General features: G+C 39.1%; 2 protein-coding genes and 1 non-coding gene across 4 annotated transcripts; 1 reads left to right on the top strand and 2 right to left on the bottom strand.

Annotated features, from left to right (window-relative positions):
- Positions 1-215: 215 nt before the first annotated feature.
- Positions 216-12,698, bottom strand: LOC127631303 (immunoglobulin-binding protein 1-like). Of its 2 annotated transcripts, none has more exons than XM_052109401.1 (6): positions 12,464-12,698; positions 5,298-5,612; positions 3,222-3,417; positions 3,051-3,127; positions 2,842-2,951; positions 216-1,313 (listed from the first exon to the last, which is right to left on the bottom strand). In XM_052109401.1, the coding sequence occupies exons 1-6, from the start codon at positions 12,676-12,678 to the stop codon at positions 1,168-1,170; spliced, it is 1,059 nt and encodes a 352-aa protein (XP_051965361.1). In that variant the 5' UTR covers positions 12,679-12,698; the 3' UTR covers positions 216-1,167. The 2 variants fall into 2 exon arrangements, with proteins under 2 accessions (XP_051965361.1, XP_051965352.1); XM_052109392.1 differs by having other exon boundaries at positions 216-1,316.
- Positions 12,699-18,443: 5,745 nt separating this feature from the next.
- wnt11f2 (wnt 11, family member 2) lies at positions 18,444-23,059 on the bottom strand. Its single transcript, XM_052109412.1, has 5 exons — positions 22,927-23,059; positions 22,320-22,555; positions 21,844-22,121; positions 20,172-20,464; positions 18,444-19,883 (listed from the first exon to the last, which is right to left on the bottom strand). The coding sequence occupies exons 1-5, from the start codon at positions 23,004-23,006 to the stop codon at positions 19,709-19,711; spliced, it is 1,062 nt and encodes a 353-aa protein (XP_051965372.1). The 5' UTR covers positions 23,007-23,059; the 3' UTR covers positions 18,444-19,708.
- A 1,913-nt stretch (positions 23,060-24,972) lies between these two features.
- On the top strand, positions 24,973-25,044 carry trnap-agg (transfer RNA proline (anticodon AGG)). Its single transcript has one exon. It is a non-coding gene; the product is annotated as a tRNA-Pro (tRNA).
- Positions 25,045-26,383: the final 1,339 nt, after the last annotated feature.

The following is a 26,383-nucleotide window of genomic DNA, read 5'->3' on the forward strand; positions in this document are numbered from 1 at the left end:
TACAAACTGGTCGTCTAATTTTTTCATATTGCATTCAGAAGACATTAAGACTTAAACCGCTCAAGTCCTATGAATTACCTTAATGTGCTTTTTAAAGTTTTGGACCCCATTTACCTACATTGTCAATATATAATTGTTTCGCAGAACAAAGAAAGTCAGACAGACAGCATAAGGGTAAGTAAATGATGAGAAAATGATCATTTTTAGGTGAACGATCTCTTTAAGATCAAATCTTATTCTTCAATTGAGCATTATTAGGTTAAAAAAAATTATAATTACACATTCAAGGAAATGTATATGTCCTGAGGACACATCAGGGACATATGTAGCATCAAGGCACAGTCAAGTGAACTGATGACCATTGGTTACTTTCCTTTAGGTTTACTCAGGAACTGGGGTTGACCTTACAAATATTTTTCACCAAAAAAAAAAAAAAAGAAAAGAAGAGACAAAAAGTAAAGAAGTTCCAGATGATAATATAATAAAAAGAAAATGCAGTCTAGACATTTAGTTTTTTCAGCCATTCTGAACCTCATTAACCAGTTTCAGGGTCCAAGCAAGTGCTGGTTTTGGTTCCAGCTGATCTTGCGGGACCTATCTCTGCTGGACCCTGAAACAGACATTGAGTCTTACAAGTATTTGCTAAGTTAGAAAACATGCAACCTAAACAAGCTGCAAATCAAACAGCACGTGATTGTAATTGTATGGGTGACACTGATCTTCTGAGTGGCTGATTCGGACACTAATAGCTAACAGTACTGACAGTATAAGGAAAACATCTTGTAGATAATCCATAAATACTGAAACTGGAATTCATTTACAGCAGAAATGTGGAACTCAAAACAATATTAATGAAAAGACAAACGTTTACAAATATAGGAAAGAATGAAGTATCGGGATGGAAAGAGATCGACACACCCACCTTTTTAAATTTTCTATCTCTATAGATGCTCCAGGGGGTTACGGACTAATTACAGCTCACCAAAGTTTAGGAATTAAATAGCCTATATAAAAGAATGTAAAATACGCAAACTCGGTTTAGAAAACAAAACGTAACCAAATTAACTAAACACAACATTGCCATTCTTTGTTGTGTCCATTTCACATATTGGCAGCATTCAGAGAGGTTTATTTGTGGTAATAGAAGGGTCGTGTGAGTTTGTGAATTCAGCCCATGTTCTTGCGGTTGCCATATCCTCTACGGTGTGTGTCCTTCCAATCATCCCAGTCACGTGCCTTCTGCAGCGCCTCTTTATCATCATTCTCTTCCTTCCACTCTCTTTCTGCTTTTTCATCCTCCTCTGCATTGCCATCTGCTGTGAGAGAAAGACAGAGCATTCGGACACTGTATTACTAGTTTCCATGAACTGGCTGTGTTGACATATTTCCTATTAAAACAGGAAGATGAGGCAGGACATATCAAAAGGCTTGCCCCTTTTTAAAATAAATAGCCAATACGCTTTAGTTACATCATAGCCATGAATCTGATCTGACTGTTACTAGCCTGTGAATTACAGATGGTATTAAGGGGAGGGACTATCTTATTCTAGAGAGCCTTTGATTTGAGACAAAGCAGTGAGTCATCATTGGATTATTATAAGAGAGAGACTGTACATTTTAAATTGATCTGTTAAAATTGAATTTTGTCAATGTTTAGGAGAACACTAATACATAAAAGGGCCTCAAAGCAAACAGACAGGGACTTGAAGAAATATTTCAGGTTCAATACAAGTAAAGCTCAATCGACAGCATTTGTGGCATATCGATTACAACAAAAATCTATTCTCGCCCCTCCTTTTCTTTAAAAAACAAAAATGGAGTGCACATTGAGGAACATACAATGGAAGTGAATGGGGACAATTTTTGGAGTGTTTAAAATTTTATAAAAGCACTTACATTAATTATTCTGTTAAAACTCATTAGTTTTTTGAGCTGTAAAGTTGTTTAAATCATCATTACATCATCATGGCAGTAAGTAAGGAAAATTGTCTATAACTTTACACAGAAAATTCAAGTATAACAATAAAATCTAGTTAAGAGGCATGTATTGTGGCTATACTTTTGAAACAGTGAGTCTTTTAACATTAACGGATCGACCCCATCCATTTCCATTGTAAGTGCCTCACTGTAAACCAGATTTTTGCCTTTTTTTTCAAAGAAAAGGAGGGATGAGTCAATTTATTTTTGTGGTAATCAATATTATGCTACAAATGCTGTTGATTGAGCTTAGCTTGTATTGAAAAGTTTCTTGTATGGAAACATTTCCTTTAAAGCCACAAATCTCCAAATTTGAATTACTTGGGTCTTCAAAATCAAGTGTTAAGCCCAAAGTCAGATACGAACACTGAGCGTATGCGTACAGGACGCGTGATTTTTCTAACCGAGCATCTTTGAACCTGAACAATGAGCATGTGCCTGAAGTTATGATGCCACTGTTGGGCCCTTGACCCTATCTGCTCCAGGGGTGCTGTATCATGGCTGATCCTGCACTCTGACCCAAGCTTAGCTGGATATTTACTGTATATATGCAAAACAATTTATGTATAATGTGTGACCAAAATAAAGGCTTCTATTCCATTCTAAAAGAGCAAGTCTGGTGTATTATAGCAGTCTTAGCGCACATATGCCAACCAGCTATGTATGTGCGCAGAGTTATATGGAGTGAACTTTGACAGGCTTGTGCTCAACTGTACGCCGACACTGAGCGTCCGTGTCAAATTGGAAGTATAACCAGAATTTTTGGAAGCATTAGGAATTGAAACCAAGTTAAAGTCTGCCAAAGATAAAGATTTATGTTATGCATGATTCATTTAAACTGTGTTTGTGTATGAGTGTAAGCACCTGCACTGCGCGGTACACCCTGATCAGGTAAACAGGCCTTCAGCCGGTGCTGCTCATACCAGTCATCCACAGTCATGGTGGCAAGGCTGGGATAGCCAGCACCAAACACTCTACAGTACACACAGAAGAAAACATGATACACAAAAACTCTACAAAAGCCAATATCAATATCATCTCCACAGACAGACACACTCGAAATGCATACATACTTTGCCTGCACAGCATCCTTAGTTAGGATAAAAGGCTTCATGGGTGGTCTTTTGGGTGGAGAAATCTGGGGCGCGCTCTACAGAATAAAAAAATTATAATTTCACAATGCCCTAACAGAACACGCTCATCTCTTAATGGCATTCAGGCACAGTCAGGTGGCAATCGCATACCTGCTTGAAAGCCTCCATCCGTTTCAGTATCTCTATTTCCTGGTTGATAGAGTTGATCTCCTCCACTGCTAGTGTGATCCATCTGCGCACATTCAGCAGGTAAAATTCTCTCACCACATCTTCATCGGCTGAGCCAGATTCCACCAGCCCTCTGATCTCACTCAACTTGGCCTCTGTCTCCTTACGCTGCTTAAAACTGGACACAACTTAGAGTAAATATGCCACACATAAACATTACACAAACATTAGCGTGACTGAAAGAAATGGAAAGCAACATACGTTCATAAATGAAACGGAAAGAAACATACATTCTGCAGTTATTAAGCACATCATGGGATGTCAAAAGTACCGGCACTTTGATACTAAAATGCCAAAAATGTGACGATACAAGTCTTTCACCAGATGAGTATTTATGAGCATGCTCTGTAAACAGTGTTCGTAGTAATGATGCTGCACGTATGAACCATTAAATGCATTTCTTGCAAGTTTAGCCAAGGTATTCATGTAAACAGTTGGTAATGTCTTAAGAGAATGAAGACAGGAAGAATTTGCTGGACCAAAAAATAAATTAAAAAAAGTGTAAATGAAGCCTAAAGGATAAAGTAAAAGGAATATCCTGATCTGTGTTTTCCATACAATGGCAGTTGATAGTTTGTCATGTTAAAGCTTATAAATGGGCCTAAAAGTTTCATTAAAGTAGTCCATGCTTCTTGTGTGTCATATTCCAAGTCTTCTGAAGGCACACATTTTGGTGAGAAACAATGCAAATTAAAGTAATTTTTTTTAGTCAAAACATTTACGTCTGTTGCACGTTCATGAGAGGCTCATTCACAGTGGCATGCGTGTTCATGCAAGAACTTGGGTTTCGAATGACATAAGGGTAAATAAATTAAGACAGAATTTTCATATTGGGGGGGAACTATTCCTTTAATTTATTTCTTTTTCTTTATTACTGACTGTTTACTGGAATAATTACTTGAAAACATTAGCCATATTTAACTAAGTGAGAAATGTGTGCTGAGTGAGCCAGCCAGGTCTCCTAAGCAACCAAATTTGCCGGTTGCTAGGGAGGTAGAGTCACATCGGGTAACCTCCTTGTGGTCGTGATTAGTGGTTCTCGATATCAATGGGGTGCATGGTAAGTTGTGCATGGATCGTGGAGAGTAGCATGAGCTTCCACATGCTGAGTCTCCACGGTGTCATGCACTACAAGCCACATGATATGATGCACGGATTGACAGTCTCAGAAGTGGAAGCTACGGAGATTTGTCCTCCACCACCCGGATTGAGATGAGTAACCGCGCCACCACGAGGACCTACTAAGTAGAGGGAATTGGGCATTCCAAATTGGAGGAAAATGGGATACAAAAAAAAATAAGTGAGAAATACTTGGGAAATAAAGGCTACATGCCTATTTTTTTTTTTACATTTAGCTCTTAATAACCTTGGGTCTTTAGAGACCCAGGACCTCATTCCATCCCTGTACCCATTTTTTGGAGCTGTGCTTACACCTCTTTAGTATTCCTCAATCTCTCTATTATAAATAGTTAATAACACACAAACAGAAAACAAAAACAGCAAAAAAAATTTTTTATAATGGTTTAAGTACCAGAAGTGTATAGGGTGCAACAATGGTGAATTATGTGTACATATGAATGTACACATACATAATATTCATGCTATTTGTTACTCAAGGTGGCACTGTTGTTTCAGTGATTGACTTACATTTCAAAGAAACAACATGGAAGTAAACTATAGCAAGTACAACACATGTACAGTATGATATGACTATTGTCATTTGGGTGTACTACTGAAATTACAGCTCAATATGAGTTTGACAGCCAGTTGTGTCTCATGAAATTTTAGTGTGAAAGTAATTAATACTGTTCTAGTTTAGTCCTGATTTGCTGCATTCTACTTTTGATATATGAAAAATAAAACATCAAAATATGTTTTATTTCATTATTTTGTTATTGTCTTGAAAATGAGTGTTTGGTGAAATTCCCATGCATTAGTGTTAATTTTATAATATTTATATTAACCAAATATTAAATAATCGATAGCAAACTAACCCACCTCTCAATTTTGGCTTGTCTTTGTGTTGCCATGGTGATAAGGTCTTGCTGTGATGTTGGCATTGGGACAACTGGATTTGTCTGATCCTCAGTGGGAGTATCTGCTATGTTCTCACTGGATCTGGGCAGCTGAAAACTGCACACTTCATATTCCTTGCACCTCTGCAGGAAGTCCATGAAGTAGGCACGGGCTGTATGCACATGTTCCAGTCTCTTGCTGGGATTCACCTGTTTCATAGTGAGAGCACCCAGCAGAGCTGGCAAGAGAAGGTACTTCACATCAGCTGTGGCCATTTCCTCCAGTGCCTCATTATGACTGCAGCAAAAAATGAGAGAAATCAATAAGAATTGCTTAAACTTTTGAAGGGATAGTTCACCCAAAAATGAAAATTCTCTCATAATTTACTCACCATCATGCCACGCCAGATGTGTATGAATTTCTCTGTTCTGCTGAACACAAATTACATTTTTTAGAAAAACAATTCAGCTCTGTTTCTCCATATAATGCAAGTAGCCGAATCTTTGAATGTGCAAAATGCACATAAGCACAGCATAAACGTAATCCATAAATCTCCAGTGGTTAAATCTATATCTTCAGAAGTGATATGATAGGTTTGGGTGAGAAAAAGATCAATATTAAATTATTTTGACCATAAATATCCACTTTCACATTCTTCTTGTAGAGGTTTGAAATATTGAGAAGTGCAATGGCTTACACTAATAACTATCTAACATTATTCCAAGCAATTAGTTCCATTTGCAGTGTCCATTGTAAGCTCAGCTACACAGTTCAATAAATCCACTTCAGAAACGTTGTTGTAATAAAAGCTGAAAATCTCCGGTTTTTATTCCTTGGTTTCCGATTTACAAAAGAAAATGTGAGCTGAATAATACAATTACTTTGATTGCTAATAAAATAAAAGAGTCTTAATAGAAATAGCTATAAGTTAACAGTTAGCAGTTAGCAGGTAAGAAAACCGTTCGCTTCCACAGCTCTCAATATCTGAGTCACATAATAATAAACAAGGTAATGTAGTCGGAGTTGGCCTGTCCTTAAAGAGGCAGTACACTGTTTTTACCAAATCTACAAGCACATGAATTATAGTATGCTTTTAACCTTTTAAGTATTATTTAACATTTTTAACCATTACATGAACTTCTAAATGAAATTATTTACCTGTTTAACATTAATTCTTATTCACATTACTATGAATTATACTTTGACCTCTACATACCCGGCCCCTAATTGCTGGCTATCTTAGAAGCAATTACAACTTTAAATGTCTTTATTTTGAGTAAAACTCAATAACAGTCCTTCTCATACTGCTTCCTGAAGTAAGCAGAGTTTAGTTATTGGCCTCTCAAGTTCATTCGTCTTTGTCTTGACTCGAACCTTACGGACCACTCCATGCTCGTCCTCCATAGCCTTAACGATTCTTCCCATTAGCCATGATCCCCTGGGGGCTGATTCGTCGACAACCAAGACTACATCTCCCGGGATGAAGTTCCGTGATGGATGGTTCCATTTCTGCCTCTTCTGGATTTGAGGCAGATACTCCTTGGTCCAACGTTTCCAGAATAGATCGCTCATATACTGGACTTGCCTCCATCTTTTACATGCATAAGTATCATCTTTATGGAAGAGTCCTGGTGGTAAGTTGGGGTTAGTCTTGAGCAGGAGTAAGTGCTGTGGGGTAAGAGCTTCCAAGTCATTAATATCATTGGAAGGCATGGTAATAGGCCTACTGTTCAGAATGGCTTCACATTCACAGAAGAACGTCTGAAGACCTTCCTCATCCAAGCTTTGTTCTCTCAGCGTAGCACCCATGATTTCCCTGATGGAGCGAATAATTCTCTCCCACACCCCTCCATGATGGGATCCGGATGGTGGATTGAATAACCATCTAATATCATGTTGGAGCAAGCTGTTCTCGATTTGTGAAGTATTCCACTCCTTTATTGCCTTTTTGAGCTCATGATCAGCTCCAACAAAGTTGGTCCCATTATCAGATCTCATCTCCTTCACCTGACCTCTTCTTGCAATGAAGCGACATCAGAGCTTGAATAAAGGAGTCTGTTTCCAATGATGTTGCCATTTCTATGTGGACCGCACGACATGCAAGGCAGGTAAATATAACCCCGTATCTTTTTACAGATGATCTTCCACGTTTAATGTGGAATGGTCCAAATAGATCCACTCCAGTTCTGGTGAAGGGTGGTTCATCTGGTATAACTCTGTTTCTTGGTAAGTTCGCCATCATTTGTGTGCCTGATGTCCCATGTAGCCTTCGACAGATAGTACACCGTGACAGCATTCTTCTGATTGACGAGGAAGAATCAATAATCCAGTACCTTTGACGTACATGAGACAAGATATGATTACATCCACTGTGTCCCAGTCGCTCATGTGAATCCTGGAGAATCAGATCAGCTACACGATGGTTCTTAGGCAGGACAATCGGGTGCTTGGCTTCAGCTGGCATGGATGCTCGACTGAGCCTCCCTCCAACACGAAGGATTCCTTCTTCAAGTTGTGGATTCAGTCTGAAGATTCGACTACTCTTCTTGATGGAGTCCTTTCTCTGAAGAGCAGTTATCTCTTCATGGAACATTCTTTGCTGACAATGGCTGATGATGTCCATCTCAGCTTGTCGCAGATTGTCTACGGTCAGGTAAGTCTGTTTGAGATTCTTTTTGTAGCTCAACATCTCCCTGTTCACACGTTGTTGATCACTGTACAATCCATTCATTTCCTTTCTCTTCCTTGACAGATTTACCAGGGTTCCCTTGAGTCGTGTGAGCCACGCCACAGCCTTCTTGAGGTGTATCCATGAAGAATAGTATTGAATTAGTTGTTGCATTGCATCAGTGCTTTCTTCTGCTGTTATAGCATTGACGAGTATGCCTTTCTTAACCTCAGGATCTTCAGCCGTAAGCTCTTCTAGGTGATCGTGCTTGTCTGGCCATTCCTTTTCAGGTTTACTGAGGAAGACAGGCCCTGCAATCCAAACTTCATTCTTCTTGAAGACACTCACCTTTTGTCCCCTAGAGGCGTAATCAGCAGGATTCAACTGAGTGTTGACGTAGCTCCATTGCTGCACTTTTGATGCTTGCAGGATTATGGCAATCTTGTTAGCCACAAATGTCTTAAATCTGATGTGCTCATTTGCTAAGTATTTAAGTACGGCAGTACTGTCCGTCCAAAACCTGGAATCTGACAGTGGCAACTGCAGTTCTTTCTTCAGCATGACATCCACTTTCACAGCTAAGGCAGCCGCCGTCAGCTCCATCCGCGGGATAGTTGGTGGTTTGAGGGGGGCAACCCTTGCCTTTCCCAAAACAAATGAGCAGAGTATTTGATTGCTACTGTTCTTCTGGACTAAGTAAGTAATAGTACCGTAGCCTGTTTCGCACGCGTCACAAAAGTGATGCAGCTGAGCTTGCACTGTTTTCCCAAACTCAGGTGACTTAAAGCACCGATCCACTCCAAAGTCAGTGAGCTGTTGAAGTTCTTCAGTCCACACTGTCCATTGTTGTGCGAAGTGTTCTGGCACAGTGTCATCCCAGCCTGATCTTAGTCTACACAGTTCTTGCAAGATGTTTCTAGCAGGCAGTATAACTGGTGACAACATTCCCAGTGGGTCATAAACTGAACTCATCAGTAGACAGGATACCTCTCCTGGTGAGAGGCTTCTGCTCTATGTGCACATGGAACTTGAACTGATCTGACCGGATACACCACTGTACTCCTAAAGCTCTCTTGATGGCGAGTGAATCCTGGTCAAGATCGAAATCTTTGACTTCTGTTGCCCGGTCCTCAAGTGGAATGCTTAACAACACATTTCGATTGTTCGTCGTCCATTTTGTCAATCTAAAACCTCCTGTTTGACAGATGGCCTTCAAGTCTTGAAATAGTCTGACTGCTTCTTGTTCAGTAGCAACTGATCTCAAACAATCGTCTACGTAGAAGTTATTTAAGACTGTATCCACTACTACTGCATCAAACATGTTTTTGTTGTCCTCAGCACACCTTCTCAACGCATAACTCGCGCAACTTGGTGAGGAGGTGGCTCCAAACAAGTGTACCTCCATTCTGTACTCTTGCAACTCTTTTGAGGTGTCGCCGTCCGGCCACCACAAAAACCTGAGGAGATCAGCATCTTCTGGTGGGACTTTGACCTGGTGGAACATCGATTCCACATCCGCCATGACTGCGATTACGCTCTTGACGGAATCTAGTCAAGACACCAACCAAACTGCTTGTCATGTCAGGCCCTTGCAGTAATTGTTCATTGAGTGTGGTTCCTTGATATGAAGCGCCACAGTCGAATACCACTCGCATTTTATGCTTCTTAGGGTGGTAGACACCGTGATGCGGAATAAACCACACCTTTCCATCACTCCATTTTAGTTCTTCATCTGGGACCTTTACAGCGTAGCCCTTCTTTATCACCTCATTCATGAAGCTGACATAGTCCTCTTTGAACGTCTGATTTCTCTGAAGCTTCTTTTTCAACCTTGAGCTGTAGTTCTTGCTCCTCTAAAGTCTGTCTTTTTCTCAATGTAGCTGACTTGGCTAACAGAGCAGCTCTCTCCAATTCAACCTTTAAGCGCTCAGCACGAGCAGACGATGTTACAGGAGTAACAGAAACAGACTTAGATTTTCTAGACTTACTGGATGTGACTGACACACTCTTCAGGATGTATCTGATCACTAACCTTGTTAGCCTCTTCTCTGCGTAGTATTGCATTCTGTATCCATGCATTCACTTCTTGCACATATTCTCTGTGCTCATTATTTCTTGGCTCAAACCAATCCGTTTGATCTGTGTTCAAATTCTCTACGCATTCAAGCTGGCAGAATATGTCCTTGACCTCAGCATTTATTTTACTGAATTCCTTTATCAGTGTTTCATACTTGACCAACAATTCCTTTGCTATACTTTCCACATTTGCATCATCGTCCATTAAAGCATACAATTCATTCTTTTTCACAGCAAGTTGTCCTAGTATAGCTCTTCTGGAACTTATTTTTGTCTGCAGACTATATTCCAATGCTTTAAGTGTCGGTTTAACCACTCGCTTTTCTTCAGTTAAGCTTACCATGGCTTCTGTTCCTGTCTCCATCGTGAATGCTTTTATAATCAGTCCGTTTTTTACAGATTTCACTTGCAACAGTCACGCAACAACAAATACGAACTCATTGAGGCCGTTAGTGATCCATTTAGCACCCACCAGCCTGGAGCACAGCGCGTGATCAGTCTAGTTGAGAACGTCAGTCCCTCGTTGAACTTTCATTCATGTTCCACTTTTTACAAACCTCTCCAAAGGCTAGTAGTCCACTGTCAAGCGGGTTTTCTTACTAATGTAGAGGTTTGAAATATTGAGAAGTGCAATGGCTTACACTAATAACTATCTAACATTATTCCAAGCAATTAGTTCCATTTGCAGTGTCCATTGTAAGCTCAGCTACACAGTTCAATAAATCCACTTCAGAAACGTTGTTGTAATAAAAGCTGAAAATCTCCGGTTTTTATTCCTTGGTTTCCGATTTACAAAAGAAAATGTGAGCTGAATAATACAATTACTTTGATTGCTAATAAAATAAAAGAGTCTTAATAGAAATAGCTATAAGTTAACAGTTAGCAGTTAGCAGGTAAGAAAACCGTTCGCTTCCACAGCTCTCAATATCTGAGTCACATAATAATAAACAAGGTAATGTAGTCGGAGTTGGCCTGTCCTTAAAGAGGCAGTACACTGTTTTTACCAAATCTACAAGCACATGAATTATAGTATGCTTTTAACCTTTTAAGTATTATTTAACATTTTTAACCATTACATGAACTTCTAAATGAAATTATTTACCTGTTTAACATTAATTCTTATTCACATTACTATGAATTATACTTTGACCTCTACACTTCTTTTGTTTTGGCGATTCGCATTCTTCATGCATATTGCCACCTAGTGGGTAGGGAGGAGAATTTATAGTAAACAATTATTTGTATATTGATCTGCTTCTCACCCACATCTATCAAAAACTTCGGAAAATATGGATTGAACTACTGGAGCCGCATGGCTTACTTTTATTATGCCTTTACTTGCTTTTTGGACCTTTGAAGTTTTGGCAACCACTTGCATTGTACAGAGCGGTGATATTCTTCTAAAAATGTTTGTTTGTTTGTGTTAGGAATGAGGTTGAGTAAATGATGAGAGATTTTTAATTTTGGGTGAACTAACCCTTTAAACTGGATGTGGTTTCATACTTAGCATGTGGCAAAAACAGTATAAAGTAACTATGTAACCCAAGAAATTAAGTACTTTGGGGATTTCTTTATTTTTATTACATTGCCATGAATTGTTGTAAGAAATGTAAGCGCAGTGTAGTTTTAGCGTGAAGTCTAGCAGTTGTATATCATTATACTAGGTAACCCCTATCCAATCACATGGCTTTATAAGTCTGCTCACAATCTATCACATTGCTTTTTCAGTGCACTAACAAGGCAACCTCCACCACCACCAGTTGAGTCCCATCCTGCACGGTGGTAGGCTCCTCGCCCCTGCTTCCTATCTCCGGCAGGATATGATGGTTCCGAGAACTACAATTTCGGACCGCCAGAAGGGGCTTACGCCAAAGAGAGACATTACATTTCTGTTTTATATTTATCAAATAAATGTCATCTTATTTCACTCAGTCCGCGGGTCTTCCTGGTAGAAGTGTATTTCATCCTCAAATGAAAGCCCAAAAATTCTCCCCAAAGTAAACAAACACACCACCACACAGATAGTGGGCGTGCCGGAGCTGAAACAGCAGACCTGGATTCCTAAAGTTCAGACGAAGATCTAAAAAACCTTTCTATGACACATTTGTATTGTAGATATAGATTACTGCAAGTGATGACAATGTTGAATCTGCAGGTGAACTGCACGTCCTAATGGAGTGACAGAGGAACTATGACTCATCATAACACTCCATAAACACACATGATCTAATGACACACCGTTAGAAGGAAATTACTAAACAGTGAACACCCAATCTACAGTACTGGCGATATAACGCAACAATATATAAAGTTCTCATTATAACCTGCGCGTCTCTCGCTTGCTTTGATGATTACAGTGAGAGAGTTTTAACTGCAGTGTAGGGACGGTGTGTTGTTGTCTAACCTGAACAGGTCCAGCTGACTGACCATCCTCGTCGCCTCCTCCAGCTGCATGATGCCACGTTTCACTTTCACCTGCACCGCGTTTGAGCTGCTCGGTTCATTCGTGCTGTCCACTTCTTCATACAGTTTCCATCCCTGGTCCAGTAAATCCGACAGTTTCGGAGCTTCTGAACCGCTGGGATTCTGTGTATAGTTACTGTCTTCAGCAGCCGCCATTTCTCAAAACGTTTTTTATGATCCAGGCCGGCTTCCGTCTGTTCCTGTTTTCTTGTATCCGTCCGGTCTGGACTTGCAGTTCTGGTGCTCCTCTCTAGGCGGCAGCAGAGATTTGTGGATCACTGCCCCACTGTCCTGCTTGGGATTTAAAGGCGATGTAATGTTTTCTGTGTTCAAATAATTTCACCTTTCCAAGCTTAATATGCATACAGAGACAACTATAAGCCTATTAACTATAGGTTAATTTAATCAAAAACTACACACGGTTTCTGTGGCGCTATGAAAATTGCTATGTTTGTTTTGAGAGACCTGCTTAGACCCGCCCCAACAATGTTACTCAGCCAATGGCATGAGTTAGGTGGCGGGATTATCTCTTTGTTTGACCAATGGCAGACGAGGGCGTATTCAGAAAGTTGTTAGAAAACAATGTTTATTTTTGTAATTCCATTTGGTAGTGCTAGAGGCGCAGGAATTACATACTTCAGCTATCATTTCATCATGGTAGTGTTGAGAGTTTGGGGGGCAAGTCAAAGGCGATTTACCTACAACTTAAACAATGAGCAAATACATATACTGACAGTGCACAGACAGACAGAGAGACAGACAGAGACAGATAGACAGACAGACAGATAGATAGACGGACGGACAGATGTACAAAATGTATTAATTAATTTGTTTTAACTACTACTAATACCCTTGTTATTACCAGTTTGTAACCTAAACAAATTTCCTTGTAAACCACCCAAACCTGCCCACACACACACACACACATACACACACACACACACTTTGTAGCTCGAACTGTGCAGCATGAATCTAGATGATTTTTTCACATTCAACAACACGCCCCAAACTCGGTGACGTCATATATGCCTACCTGTTACATCCTATTACATGACAGAATTATATTAGAATTAAAATTTAGGATCAAAGTCGAAAGAAACAGCTTATATTTTTCATTTTACAATTTTGGAGCACACAATTTACAAAGTTAAATATATTTATTTTGCAAAGTACTGAAAATCTGAACTTTAACTACAACTTTCACACAATTAAACACTAAAATGCATTTCACAATATTTAGTACCTATATTTAAAACCAGTAGTATAGTGACAAATAAAAAGGCATGTACATGTGGTTATTTTAACATTATACTGTTACCACTACCGACAACAATCAGTCTTATGAGACCAACCACAAAAACCGCTGCCACAAATGGATAGTACAAGGACCACAAGTGTAGTAAAAAACATGAATGCAACTTCTTGACTGCACAGAGGACCTCAAGTGTGCCAAATAAACTACAAAGCCATCAGATGTATAATAGAAATATATGAAAAAGAGAATCTATTTCCGATTCCTTTTCCTATATATTCCTTACCAACAGAAAGACGTTGCCTATAATTATTAATAAGAATTAGGAATCCAAACCAATAAACTCTGCATAATATCCTCTGAAGCAGTGTTTCATTAAAATATATCCAGTTTATTGTAAAGGTTGTATTGTATGGCACTTTTAACATAACATGTTAACATTTGGCTTCTAGTAGGTGAGGAGGGCAGACAGATATAGTAGCAGAGGTGGGAGGGGGCAGAGGGGGAGAAGAATTACCCACTGAAATGGCAGTTTCTCATTATTTCTAAAGCATGCACGAAGCACAGCAATAGCAGTTTAAACTTTTGTTTAATCTAAGTCAAAACTATTCAGACACAACTTCGAGACAATCGAGACTGTTCTATCGAGACATCTGGTCTCCTCAATGGCATACATACTATATGTCTAAATGTAAACAGTGTTGCAAGTTTACTAGAACATCATATGCTTGACACCCTGTATACACAACATAGTCTTTTTCATTTATCAAGATTGTCTCTGGGTTACGTTACACAGTACAATACTTACCCAAATCTATACTTCAGAATTTACACATTCTGTCAACATCACCATGCAAAAATATTCTTCACATTTTCAAAGTATGAAATGCAAGGACATTTAAAAAAACAAAAAACTTTCTCCCACATGAGGTCCCAGGCTCTCTCCGTTTACATTTTAGAAAGCTTTTGCACTTAGTATAAACACAGCTCTGTGACAACATTAGCATTCAATAGCCATTTGTCTCAGATTTGTTCTTGGTCACTGTATTTATAACTGTGCTGGATTGTTTGTGTTTGTGAGTGTGTAAGAGCAAGTGAGTGTGTTTGTCTGATAGTAAGAATTTTGCATTTATAAAAGAGTCTGTGTCTGTTTAACATGATCATTCATAATGTGCATAGGACAAAAACATCATGAAAAATAAACATTATAAAGTATCACAGACCAGGCTGGTTAAAAACTGAGCCTAAAATGTTCCCACCGGTCTGCGGAAACTCCTCCCACTAAATGCTAAACCTCTGTCATGATCAGCTGTTGAGAAACAATGACACATTAAAGCTGTTGCAGTGACATATGAGGCTGAAGCAAATGTGTTTATTCAGTCCATTGATCCCAATGCAGCTTTTTCTTAATCTTGTGCTTAACCACACAGATTGTCCTTCTACATTTCTGTCAGCAACTAAAGGCCATTCAGCAGGTGTGAGATCATGTGTGCTCTCTTTTGTGTGTGTTGAAGATACTATGTGTTTTTATTCACTTTAATGGGCGTTGAGGTAATTTCTTTTAAAAGGTCTTTTTGGCCACAAAAAGAAAATTCAACATATAACAACTGTCAGCCTAATTAATAACAGTGAACATAGACACACCACATTCAAATAAACACTAAAAGACCCCATGTGATCAAGAGAGAACTGAAATAATCACATGTGTATGAACATTTCTTACCAGTTGTCTTACATTGTTGCTTAGGCAGGACATGTCCCCACCACTTTTTGAAATAGCTTTCATAAGGTAAGTGTCTAATGCAGAAGAAACATCTCCAGTTCTGTGTGTGATATGATAAGTTGCGATCCTGTGGTGGAGTGTGTTAAGACGAATGCTAGAATCCAGAAGCGCAATCAAGTTATCAATTTATTTATGTGAAATATTTATTGGAGCACTTGAACTGGTCATCAAGAATGACTGTTTATTAAAACAGTAAAATAATATTATACATTACCAAACACCTTTAAAACAAAGTGACACCCATGTGATGTTACATATCACTTTAACTGTTTAGAGGTCTTTAAAGTTCTATTTTTGCCACACCAGGCTGTTTATTCTTCACATATTTGGAATAACTGATCTATTCTCAGTATGTGTGTGCAGCTATGTTGTTAGATTTACAGCCTTTTGTGTCCTTTCCTTTGTTATTGGAGCGACAACAATATGGGGGGCAGAACTGACAGGTGCCACACATGCCCTCAAATACATGGTCTAAGAACTGCTGTTAAGCATGTCCTGTTCAAAAGACTAAAGCATTCAAAAGCATTGCTGGTCACCAGTTTATGTTCTGTTATGGGTCCTGGTCCCCCAGCATGGGATGCTGGTGTCGCCACTAAGCTTTTAAAAAATATCTTAACCAGCTTCATCAGAAAGACCATGCTGGTCAACCAGCTTCATCAGAAAGACCATGCTGGTCAACCAGCTTCATCAGAAAGACCATGCTGGTCGACCAGCTTCACCAGCTGGGTTTTGCTGGTGAAGAGCATGAATATGCTGGTCCACCATCTAGACCAGTACTATCCAGCCAACAGTAGACCAGCATGAGAATTGCATGCTGGTTAAGATAGTGTTTTTAGTAGGGTGTCTGTAAGTAAATTTAATCAAATCACTGAAGTGTGTGTGTGTGTGGGTCACATTTTGCTCTAAGGACCAAATGCCCTTTTCAATGGTATTAGGAAAATACCTTAAGGGACTAAATAATGTTTTAAAATTTAAACCTGAAATAACCTACATTGTGGTGACCAGCCAACTGTCCCTACAAGGAAAACGGCTAAATAAACAAATTAGATGTCTTAATGAACATGTAAAAATGCAAGAGTACGATTTAGGGGTGGGTGATAGAAATCTAGAATCTCAGTATAAAAACAATGGAAAGGCCCTACCATGATAGAGAAACAAGCAAGTTCACACACACGTGTGTGTGTGTGTGCATGTTTAAGAGGTTTGGATGGAGTCTTTCAGCAGATATTTTTGGGATTCTCCTGCATCTGTTTCCACAAACAGTCACTCAGCAAACTGCTAAGCACCAATAAACTCTTCCTTGGACTGTGTGTGTAAATAATCATTGCGTGAGTGTGTGGTGTTATTCTCAGTAAACAATACACTGGACTTGGTTAAATGGAGCGCTGCATTCCACAGCGATTCACACCAGGTGCATAGTCAACAGAGAGGGAGAGAGAATAATCTAATCTTGGAAGAAACGATCAACATTATTAGTCAGAGATAGAAACTTTGTATTACACTGATTAGACACACAGCTGCAGTCTGACTCTGAATTTTTCTCTCCTTCATCCCTGACAGCCCAAGATTTTGCAGGGAAACTGATGATTCCAGGATGGTTTAACAAGCCCAATTGTTAAAAAAAAACCTCACTTGCCCTCTACACACAGTCTCTTGCTACATGGCTAATAAAGTTCTTGTGATCAAAATCTTCAAGAAGATTTGATTCTGATAATGTATTGTAATAGAAAGATATGGAGATAGAATTGTTTCTAATTCAAATACATATGGAAAAAAATTCACAAATAGAAAGTTGGTTCACAAATTAATTGAATGAGATCAACAAACTAATGAAAGGAGTTTCGCAAAAATGAAATTAATTCACAAATAATAAGAATGAGATTTACAAATATATGTTAGGAGTTAATATAAATAAAATTAGATCTGAAAATAAAAAAAGTATTTACAAATATATTTTTTAACTCACAAACACAACTCTGTCCAGCATTTATTTGTGAACCGCACGCATTTATTTGTGGATCACTTGCTGTGCATTTGTGGATGGCAGCTCAGATCTGAAAATTCTGAAACATTTCTTGCGCGATAGCTGTGGGCAATCCACAAATAGGTGGACTCCTCCCAGGTGCGAACTGGCCATAGGGAGAACAGGGTAGCTTTTCCCGGTGGGCCGGCCGCGAAATGGGGCCCAAACGGGCAGTGTTAAGCTGAAACAGGCTGCTGCGTTATATAGAACTTACTGGCCACTACTGTTTGAAAAAGTCAGCAAAATGGAGCCACAATATTGCTGAAGGGGCTGCGACCCCCAAACCAATTTACTGTCTTTTGCAGTTACATGCATAACAACTAATAATTTGTAACCAAAATAAATCATACCTAGAAGCCAACAGAATTGCTTTGAAGTATTAAAAAAAACAGACACTCTTTAAAACCTATTTACCTCATAATGCCTTGATTGAACTCAATACAAGATTTGTCAAATAATGACAAAATATATTTTGTCAAATGAGAAAAGTCATCATTTATACTCATATTCATGGTCTTCCAAACCCAAATGACTGACTTTCTTCTGTGGGAGGAACTCAAAAGGAGATACCAGGAATAATGATAGGCATCTACATTTTACAATATATTCTCATATTCCACAGAAGAAACTAAATAGTACAGGTAAAAAAAAAAAAAAGAAAAACACAAGGGTGAGTGTAATACAAAGTATTTTTGTAAATATTTTTATTTTATTTGCAAATCTCATTTTAATTATTTGTGATTTCATTTAATTTGTGCAAAACATTTATTTCATTACATTTATTTGTGAACCAACTTTCTATTTGTGAATCTCTTTTCATTTGTCACTGAATTAGAAACAATTCTATCTCCATAGTAATACCTCTGCTAATATTTTAGCAGTATTACTCACAATTCCTCTCTGTCAGTTGAAGTGTAGTTTATTTTTTATATCAACAAGCATCTTTAAAATATACAAAATACTTTACTTGTAAGATGTTAAGCAAAGCTAAACCCCCTCAGAGGGTCTGTGTGTGCTCCTTTGTCTTTTTGTTACAATGGCGAGATAAATATCAGACAAATCAAAGGACAAAGGGAACTGCAGAACAGGTTACCCCTCAATCTCTTTCTCCTGTAGCTGTTGTTGAATGGCGACAATCTGGGTTTTGAATCTCCCTATTGCACTGATATCCTGAAAATGTCTTTGATGTGAAAGAATGTTGATGAAAGACCAGAGAATGCACACACACGCTATAAAATGGTGATTTGGATGTTTAACATATTGAGTAATCAGCCAGTTCTGGCAAACATAAATCCTCTTGAACTGCTTTTGACTTACTTTAAGCAAAGCTGAATGATCCAGCCCTTCAATTATTGTTTCAAGAAAACATTTGCTTTCAGATATTAAATCAGTCTCGTTCTCTCCTCATTAAATAATTTTAATAAAATAAATACAACTTTTCTATTTTACATCAAATATACAACATACAATTTTCCCTGGGTTGAAAGGCAGGCCTTAATCTTTCTTTTCATGAATACAAAAAAACTGAGCTGATCAAGCAGTTCAGCAACAGCAGTTCTTAGACATTACTATAAGCATATTATCATCAATCCTTCATTATCAATACTGAGTCTAAAAAACTTTTGAAGTCAACCAAACTGTTTGATTTCCATCCCTCATAGCAGTGTAACCATAACATTTTTCAGACAAGAATTTGATTGTTTTATCTGACCATTAGATGTAAGAGGTGATTTAATATGTGTACATTATTAATGCAGCAAAGTAAGACTTTACCAGCAAGAAACTATCAGTTTTACCCTTCCCCCAGTCTCATTCTCTGTGCAGCAGTTGATGAGTTTTTGCTGCGATCAGCCAGTACTTATCACTGGTTTTCTGCGGGGTGCCTTTGGAGCCTCACTACGGGGTTCTTTATTTTACAGCCATTCATTAACTCTCTTTCAACGGGAGATTCTTCACCATCCCTTATTCCTTAACTCCAGCTCTTCTTTCGGCACTTAGAGAGGATCATCCACTCACTCATGGCTCAAAAAAGATCATACAAATTTGAGAGACCAGCATTGTACCATCTCTCTCTCCCTCTCTGTGATCTCCATCGCTTATTGATGGAGACTATGCATATACTAGTTTGTCACTTGCAGACATATCTTTCAACCGTACGGTGGCAGGTTTTGCAGGAGACGTAACAGCACCAGTGATATTTACACTGGCAGCGTTCCACCAGCACCTCTGTATAGGCATTATAGCCCCGCCCACAACACATGAGCCCACAGCTCTCACTGCCTGTCGCGGTTTTATTACACTGCCTGCAGATAGAAAGAGACATGCAAGGAATAATCAAACTTAATCTGAAAATAACTTGATCAGCAGTATTTGTGTTAGAGCATGAGTGACAGTGAATATTTGTGCATCTATGTGTGTGATAATGTTTAACCAACTCTATTCAAGTGTCTCTCTTTTCTTTCCTTTGTGCTCGCTCCCACCTGTCAGATTAGTGATAATCCCTTATTCATTATAGTGACTAATTGATTCCTCTCTCCCTCACACACCAAAGCAACTCATCACTAATCTATAATCCTGATTGATGATCTCACCTGTCTGTGGTTCCAAATGACCCCTGCTTTGCATTTTGGGAGCAGTAATCAGGTGAGCTGACAAGGTAGACAAGTTCATTTTCTCCGACCGGTCTCACATCCATCTCCCGGGGGACCAGCTGTCGGCGGGTACCTATCTGACGCGGAATGACCTTGGTGGCCGACAGGTATTTAGATTTGAGGTCTGTGGAGATAGGGTTGATGTCCTGAAGGCCCTTCCAGCAAGTCTTCACAGAGCAGGACCCAGAAACACCATGACATTTGCATTTAATCTCTAGAGCATCCATAAGCACCTACACAAAAGTAACAAAATAAACAGATAAAATCAGCAAACACACAAATTAATAAAATATTTGCACTCACTGAGCACTTTATTAGGAACACTATGGCCATAAAAAAGTGCCCAACGTTGTCATCTGTTGTTGTGGCCCATTCGCCTCAAATTGACGTGTAGCGCATTGTGAGATGCTCTTCTGCTCACTACAATTGTACAGAGTTGTTATCTGAGTTACTGTAGACTTTCTGTCAGCTCGAACCAGCCTGGACATTCTCCGTTGACCTCTCTCATCAACAAGGTGTTTCTGTCCACAGAACTGAAGCTCGCTGGATGTTTTTTGTTTTTGTTACCATTCTGAGTAAACTTGTGCATGAAAATCCCAGGAGATCAGCAGTTACAGAAATACTCAAACCAGCCCGTCTAGCACTAACAAACATTCCACGGTCAAAATCACTGAGATAAAAATGTTCCCCATTCTGATGGTTGATGTGAAAATTAACTGAAGCCCCTGACCCTTATCTGAATGATTTTATGCACTGTACTGCTGCCACATGGTTGGCTGATTAGATAATCACATGATTAAGTAGGTGTACAGGTGTTCCTAATAAAGTGCTCAGTGAGTGTATAAACAACGGTAGTCACTGAAAAATCTTTTGAAAATAGTTCCACATTTTTCCAGGTTGCAGTTTCCCTTTACGTGTAAAAGGTGTGTAATCAAACAGAAAATATGGTTAATTAAAATGGAATGAGTGCACATTGTATAATAAAGGCCGTTTTCCAGATGGCATTTTTGCACCCCTGAAGGGCACTTGATTGGTCTTTCCAAACTAGAGTAAAAAAAAAAAAATTTCAAGAAGGGCCCTTCCACAAGACTGTTAGGGAAGGGTACATGTATACAGTAATGCCATGCTCCCTTCAGAGTGCCCACATCAAGAGCTCTGTCCTTCGGAGTGAGTAGGGCATAGGGATGATCACTTTCAATCAGAAGTTGCCCAAAGTGTCAGACAGGGAGCTTTGACAGGGTTCCCACACCTCTTAACCATAACATTTCCTTAATTTTTCGATGATCTTCCCAGTCATTTGCAATTACTGGATAAAGATTTTTTTAAATCAGATTCAGACCAATTTGCAAATGAATCACAAAGTCCAATCTGTAAAGGGGTTCCATTAATTACCCGAAAGGAACTGACTAAAATAGGACATCGCTATGGCTGTGCGAACAAGTTATTACACACACGCTCTACATAAGAGCCAGATTTGATTAATTCCCATGAGTTATTACCAGATATTTACAGGTTTTCCATGACCGTGGGAACCCTGCTTTTGAACATGAAATTCTGTGAGGAGAAATGTCAGAAAAAGACAGAGAGAGTGTGGTAGAAAAATGTAGGCTACCTGTCTTCCCACTTCATTGTTGTGAAGCTGCATGAGTCTAAAGGCCTGTGGTCCAGAACGGTGGTTCCTCATGAGCGCGTCTGAGAAAGCGGAGCCCATCTGAATGCCATAATGGACATTATCTCCACAGCCACCCCAACGGAAATCTGGGGTTGCCTGCTCTGATGGCGCTGAAGCACAGGAACAGCTGGGGAGTTCTCCAGATGCACAGGCACGTGCTATGGCATGACTGACCACTGCAGCGGCTAGAGAGAACACAAATGCTGCCTCACGCGTCCCTACACAGAGACACCACTGTTAGAACACTCTGGAACTTTGGCAACCCAAGCTGATGTCATTCTAAAATCTGTCTAATGTTTAGAGATTCTACAGTCTAGAATATGGAAAAGCATGCATAATGAGCATGGTAATTCTTTCAACATGTACAATTAAAGACTAGACAATTAATAAAAGCGGTGCTTATATCTTTTATTCACCTCTTGCCAGGTCAGGAGTAAAGTGGGGGGCGCTCTCGATGGAGGAGCAGTTCCAACGCATGTCGCTGAAGGTTCCCTGGCACGCGCTCTTAGTGAGTTTGGCCGCGTGCACGATGCTGTGCATGAGCTCGAGGTTCCGTTTGCACAGCTGCTGCTGATCTGGCACGAGACCGTCCAAGAGTTTACAGTGAAGCGTTTGATTCCATCCGACCGAGCTCCCTTTTACCGTTAAACCGCTATAAAAACACACACGAGACTCATTGTGTAAGTTATTACACCATACGCATTGCTGTAAAAGGGTTAGACATCTATTTACTTATCTAAAACATGATTCTAACTTAATTTTAGATATTTTGACGTGACCTATTTTCAGTAGGTAACTTGAAAAAAGTCGAGTACTGAGACGAAAAGGGAATTATTGTGTTTGGTCCGTGGTCAGATAATATGGGTTTATGCACGTTTCAATCAAGGTGGTTGTCTTGACATATAAGACGAAAAAAAGTATTTCTAAAAGAGGTTGAATAAATTATATGAAACGTGTATAGAATATAGGATTAAGTAGGCATATCATTTGCCATGTTATGTTAATGAGTAAATATATACTTACAGCCATGATATTCCTTCGCATGGACACATTACGCGCAAGTATACCACGAAAAACAAAAGAAAATTCCTGTATTCTGTCATATCGCTCTTCTGCTGTTTAATAATCCTGACGAAGTCCAGTTGCTATGTATCTCACAGTAGCCAAGGTACAAACTGAACTGTTAAATAAACGCCCTCACAGAGATAAGCATGAGTATCTCTCTCTCTCTCATAGCTCAACTATGGGGCTCGACCCGCCCCTCTACGTGTGGGCGGTCACAAGATTCAAGAAGCGCGCGGTGATCTATTCTACGCGAGACCACTGCACTTTTTATTACAATAGACGACAACGAGCTTGAAAATGAACGTATATTGTCTGGTCATGACTCATGTCAGTTATCACAAACAGCACATTTTAAAACCTGTGTTGACTTTCTGGCCAGGTTTAGTGTAGCCTAGCCTTGTCAGTCAACCGTGTAAGTTTTTTTAATCAATTCTAAAGAGAGACTTATAATGGCTTGTTTGCTGTTAAAGTAATATTCATTGCAAGTTAAGCTCACTCGACAGCATTTGTAGCATAATGCTGATTACCACAAATATTTATTTAAATTCCTCCCCCCTGCAAAAAATGCGGTTACAGTGATGCACTTCCAATGGAAGTGTTTGGGGCCAATTTCTGAGGCCAATCTCACCCTCATGCCATCCCAAATGTGTATGGCTTTCTTTCTTCTGCAAAATGCAAATAAAGAATATTTGGAAGAATATCTCAGCTCTGTAGGTCCATACAATGCAAGTGAATGGTGGCCAGGCCTTTGACGCACATAAAGGCAGCATTAAAGTAACCCTTAGGACTCCACTGGTTTAATATAATTCTTCTGAAGTCATCCAATCTGTTTTGGATTAGAACAGACAAACCTATAGCTAATTTTTCCCTATAAATCTTCACTTTCAGAATGTGAAAGTGGAGATTTACAGTAAAAAAAAATATTTCAATATTGGTCTGTTTCACACCCAAAGCATTTAAAACACTGGAGTCGTGTGGATTACTTTTATGATGCATTTATGTGATTTTTGGAGCCTCAAAGTTCTGGTCACCATTCACTTGCATTGTATGGACCCACGAAGATGAGATTTTATTCATAAAAGTTTTGTTTGTGTTCTGCCGAGTAAAGAAAGTCATACATCTGGGATGGCACAAGGGTGAGTAAATGAGATCATTTTCATTTTTGGGTGAATTATCCATTTAAAGACAGAAATATAAAGCTTATATTTTTATAAAAGCACTTACATTAATTATTTAGTTAAAATTCATGTTTTAGGGTCGTTTTAGGGTTTGTTGACAGTACATCGTCAAAGTGGTTATAACTTTACACAGAAAAGGTTATTTCACACTAAAATCGTGCAAACACATATTGTTTACGTCTTGTGGCTTTACTTTTTAAATGGTGAGTATTGGCCCCATTCACTTCCAGTGTATGTGCCTCACTGGAACCCAGATGTTTGCTCTTTTTTAAAAGAGGGGCGAGTGGAAATTATTTTTGTGGTAATCAATATTATGGCACAAATGCTGCCAATTGAGCCAAACTTGTATTGAACCCGTAATATTCCTCTAACTACATATCTGCACAACCCAATAGGCAAAACGTGTTTTTTTAACCGGGTTGTAAAGGTTAATGCTAATAAAAGGCCAAGCTCAGCTTTTCAGGGTGTGTAACTTTCCACGAGGAAACAATTCGTATATTGTCTTTTTAAGACTTCTGTCTGAACGGGATCCCGTCAATTTACATTTAAATCGGGTTGATTAGGCTTTTCCCTGTAGATAAGCCACAGTTCTCGTTCCTCAAGCCTTACAAGCGCAAACATTTTAAAACAGCAGCAGCTCGTCACTGTAATCGAGCACAGCAGCATCTCGAGAGCATCACATTTCAATGAATTATAATTATATTCTAAACAAACAAAAAAGTTAAGCTTCTCAGTTATAGACTTGATTTCCAGCTCCGACTTGCGGACAACACAGTTTGATTGGCCTGACCATTTAAATACCCGTATTTTGCACAATGATTACATCGGCTCGTTGGTCTAGGGGTATGATTCTCGCTTAGGGTGCGAGAGGTCCCGGGTTCAAATCCCGGACGAGCCCTTACGTTTTTTCCTCAAACTAATAACCCCTTTAATTAATTGCTAATTAATTGTTCCTTACGTTTTTTCCTCAAACTAATAACCCCTTTAATTATTTGCTAATTAATTGTTGAAATCTATATGAAAGTCATACATTAAAAGCATACATTTTCGTAGTCAGTAGTTGCTTATTGAGCGGAACGCTACCTGCCGCACACCTGAATAGTGGCGCAGAGACAGACTTGCCGGTGCTAATCGCCCTAGTCTGATCAACACACAGGGTTGAATATTTTTAGGTTCTAGACCAGTCACTCGCAATCTGAGGCAGTCAGAAATAAAATAGCCCGGCCTCACCGTTGCATGTAGGTAGCCTAAACTCGTTCAATCCACAGAAAGGCGAAAACAGCTTCTCTTTGATTCGACTCCACTTTGCATACAGACTGCTGGAAAGTGTCAGGACATGCCAGCATCAAGAAACGATTTGTTATTGATATACAAATGGGCCATCAGTGGCCGAAACTGGAATTTAAATTGACGTGCATGCGTGAGTCGAGAGCATAAATTAGTCGAGAATAAGATCAAACAAACTTGTTCTCTTTTCTTTAAGGAAACCTGAATAATAAAATGCCCCACGAGGCTCCTAATCCGATCAACACATCCTGCCATAATCGGAGGGGTAATCAACATGCTTTATGAGCATTGTGTCCTGTAAAGAAGCGACGTTATCTTTAATGCAATGCAATTCGATGAGGTGAAAAAGGGGCTCAAGCAATTAATAATAATGGTTAAAGATATAGTTCTATTCTTTTTGTATTGTAGTTCCAGTAATCAAGTGACATGTTCATCATAGTGAAATGATTACAACACGCTTAGTGTAATGCTTATGATCATTGTGCCATTCAAGAGTGACTAGAACCTAGACAAAAACGTCAGAAGAATCAAAATCAGAATCAGATAAAGCTTTATTGCCAAGTTACGCATACAAGGAATTTGTTTTGGTGTTGTAGGTGGGTGTCACACAATCTCTAAATATATGAAACAATAATTAAAATATAAGCAATATAAATATGTCCACGCAGTATCAATTAAAAGTAAGTATAAAATAAAAGAGAGCAGAGTAGTACAGTGGAATGTAGAGCCAGAGGTGGAGTGTGGAGAGTGGATGGGAAGAAACTGTTCTTGTGGCAGTTCAGGAAGTTCACTTCATCTGTTTGATCTGACCTTTAGTTGACCTGCTGAGGTGAACTGAGACCGCCATCTCAATTATAGGACTGTATGGGTACACATTTGAAAATAAAGCACACAACCAAAAAAGCAAAGATTTCTGTTGGAGTGAGGCACTTACAAAGGATGTGAATGGG

This window comes from Xyrauchen texanus, chromosome 3 (genome assembly GCF_025860055.1).
Source record: "Xyrauchen texanus isolate HMW12.3.18 chromosome 3, RBS_HiC_50CHRs, whole genome shotgun sequence".
NCBI classification, from domain to species: Eukaryota; Metazoa; Chordata; class Actinopteri; order Cypriniformes; family Catostomidae; genus Xyrauchen; species Xyrauchen texanus.

Bases quoted from the DNA above. Each gene is read 5' to 3' on its own strand.
- wnt11f2 (XM_052109412.1), bottom strand. From the start codon at position 23,006: ATGACAGAATACAGGAATTTTCTTTTGTTTTTCGTGGTATACTTGCGC. The intron at 22,556-22,926 runs GTAAGTATATAT...GTGTTTTTATAG, and splicing joins TGCGAAGGAATATCATGGCT to CGGTTTAACGGTAAAAGGGA. The intron at 19,884-20,171 runs GTGAGATCATCA...TTCTATCTGCAG, and splicing joins TCATTTGGAACCACAGACAG to GCAGTGTAATAAAACCGCGA.
- LOC127631303 (XM_052109392.1), bottom strand. From the start codon at position 12,678: ATGGCGGCTGCTGAAGACAGTAACTATACACAGAATCCCAGCGGTTCA. The intron at 5,613-12,463 runs GTTAGACAACAA...TTTTTGCTGCAG, and splicing joins AGTCAGCTGGACCTGTTCAG to TCATAATGAGGCACTGGAGG. The intron at 3,128-3,221 runs GTATGCGATTGC...TTTATTCTGTAG, and splicing joins GGATGGAGGCTTTCAAGCAG to AGCGCGCCCCAGATTTCTCC.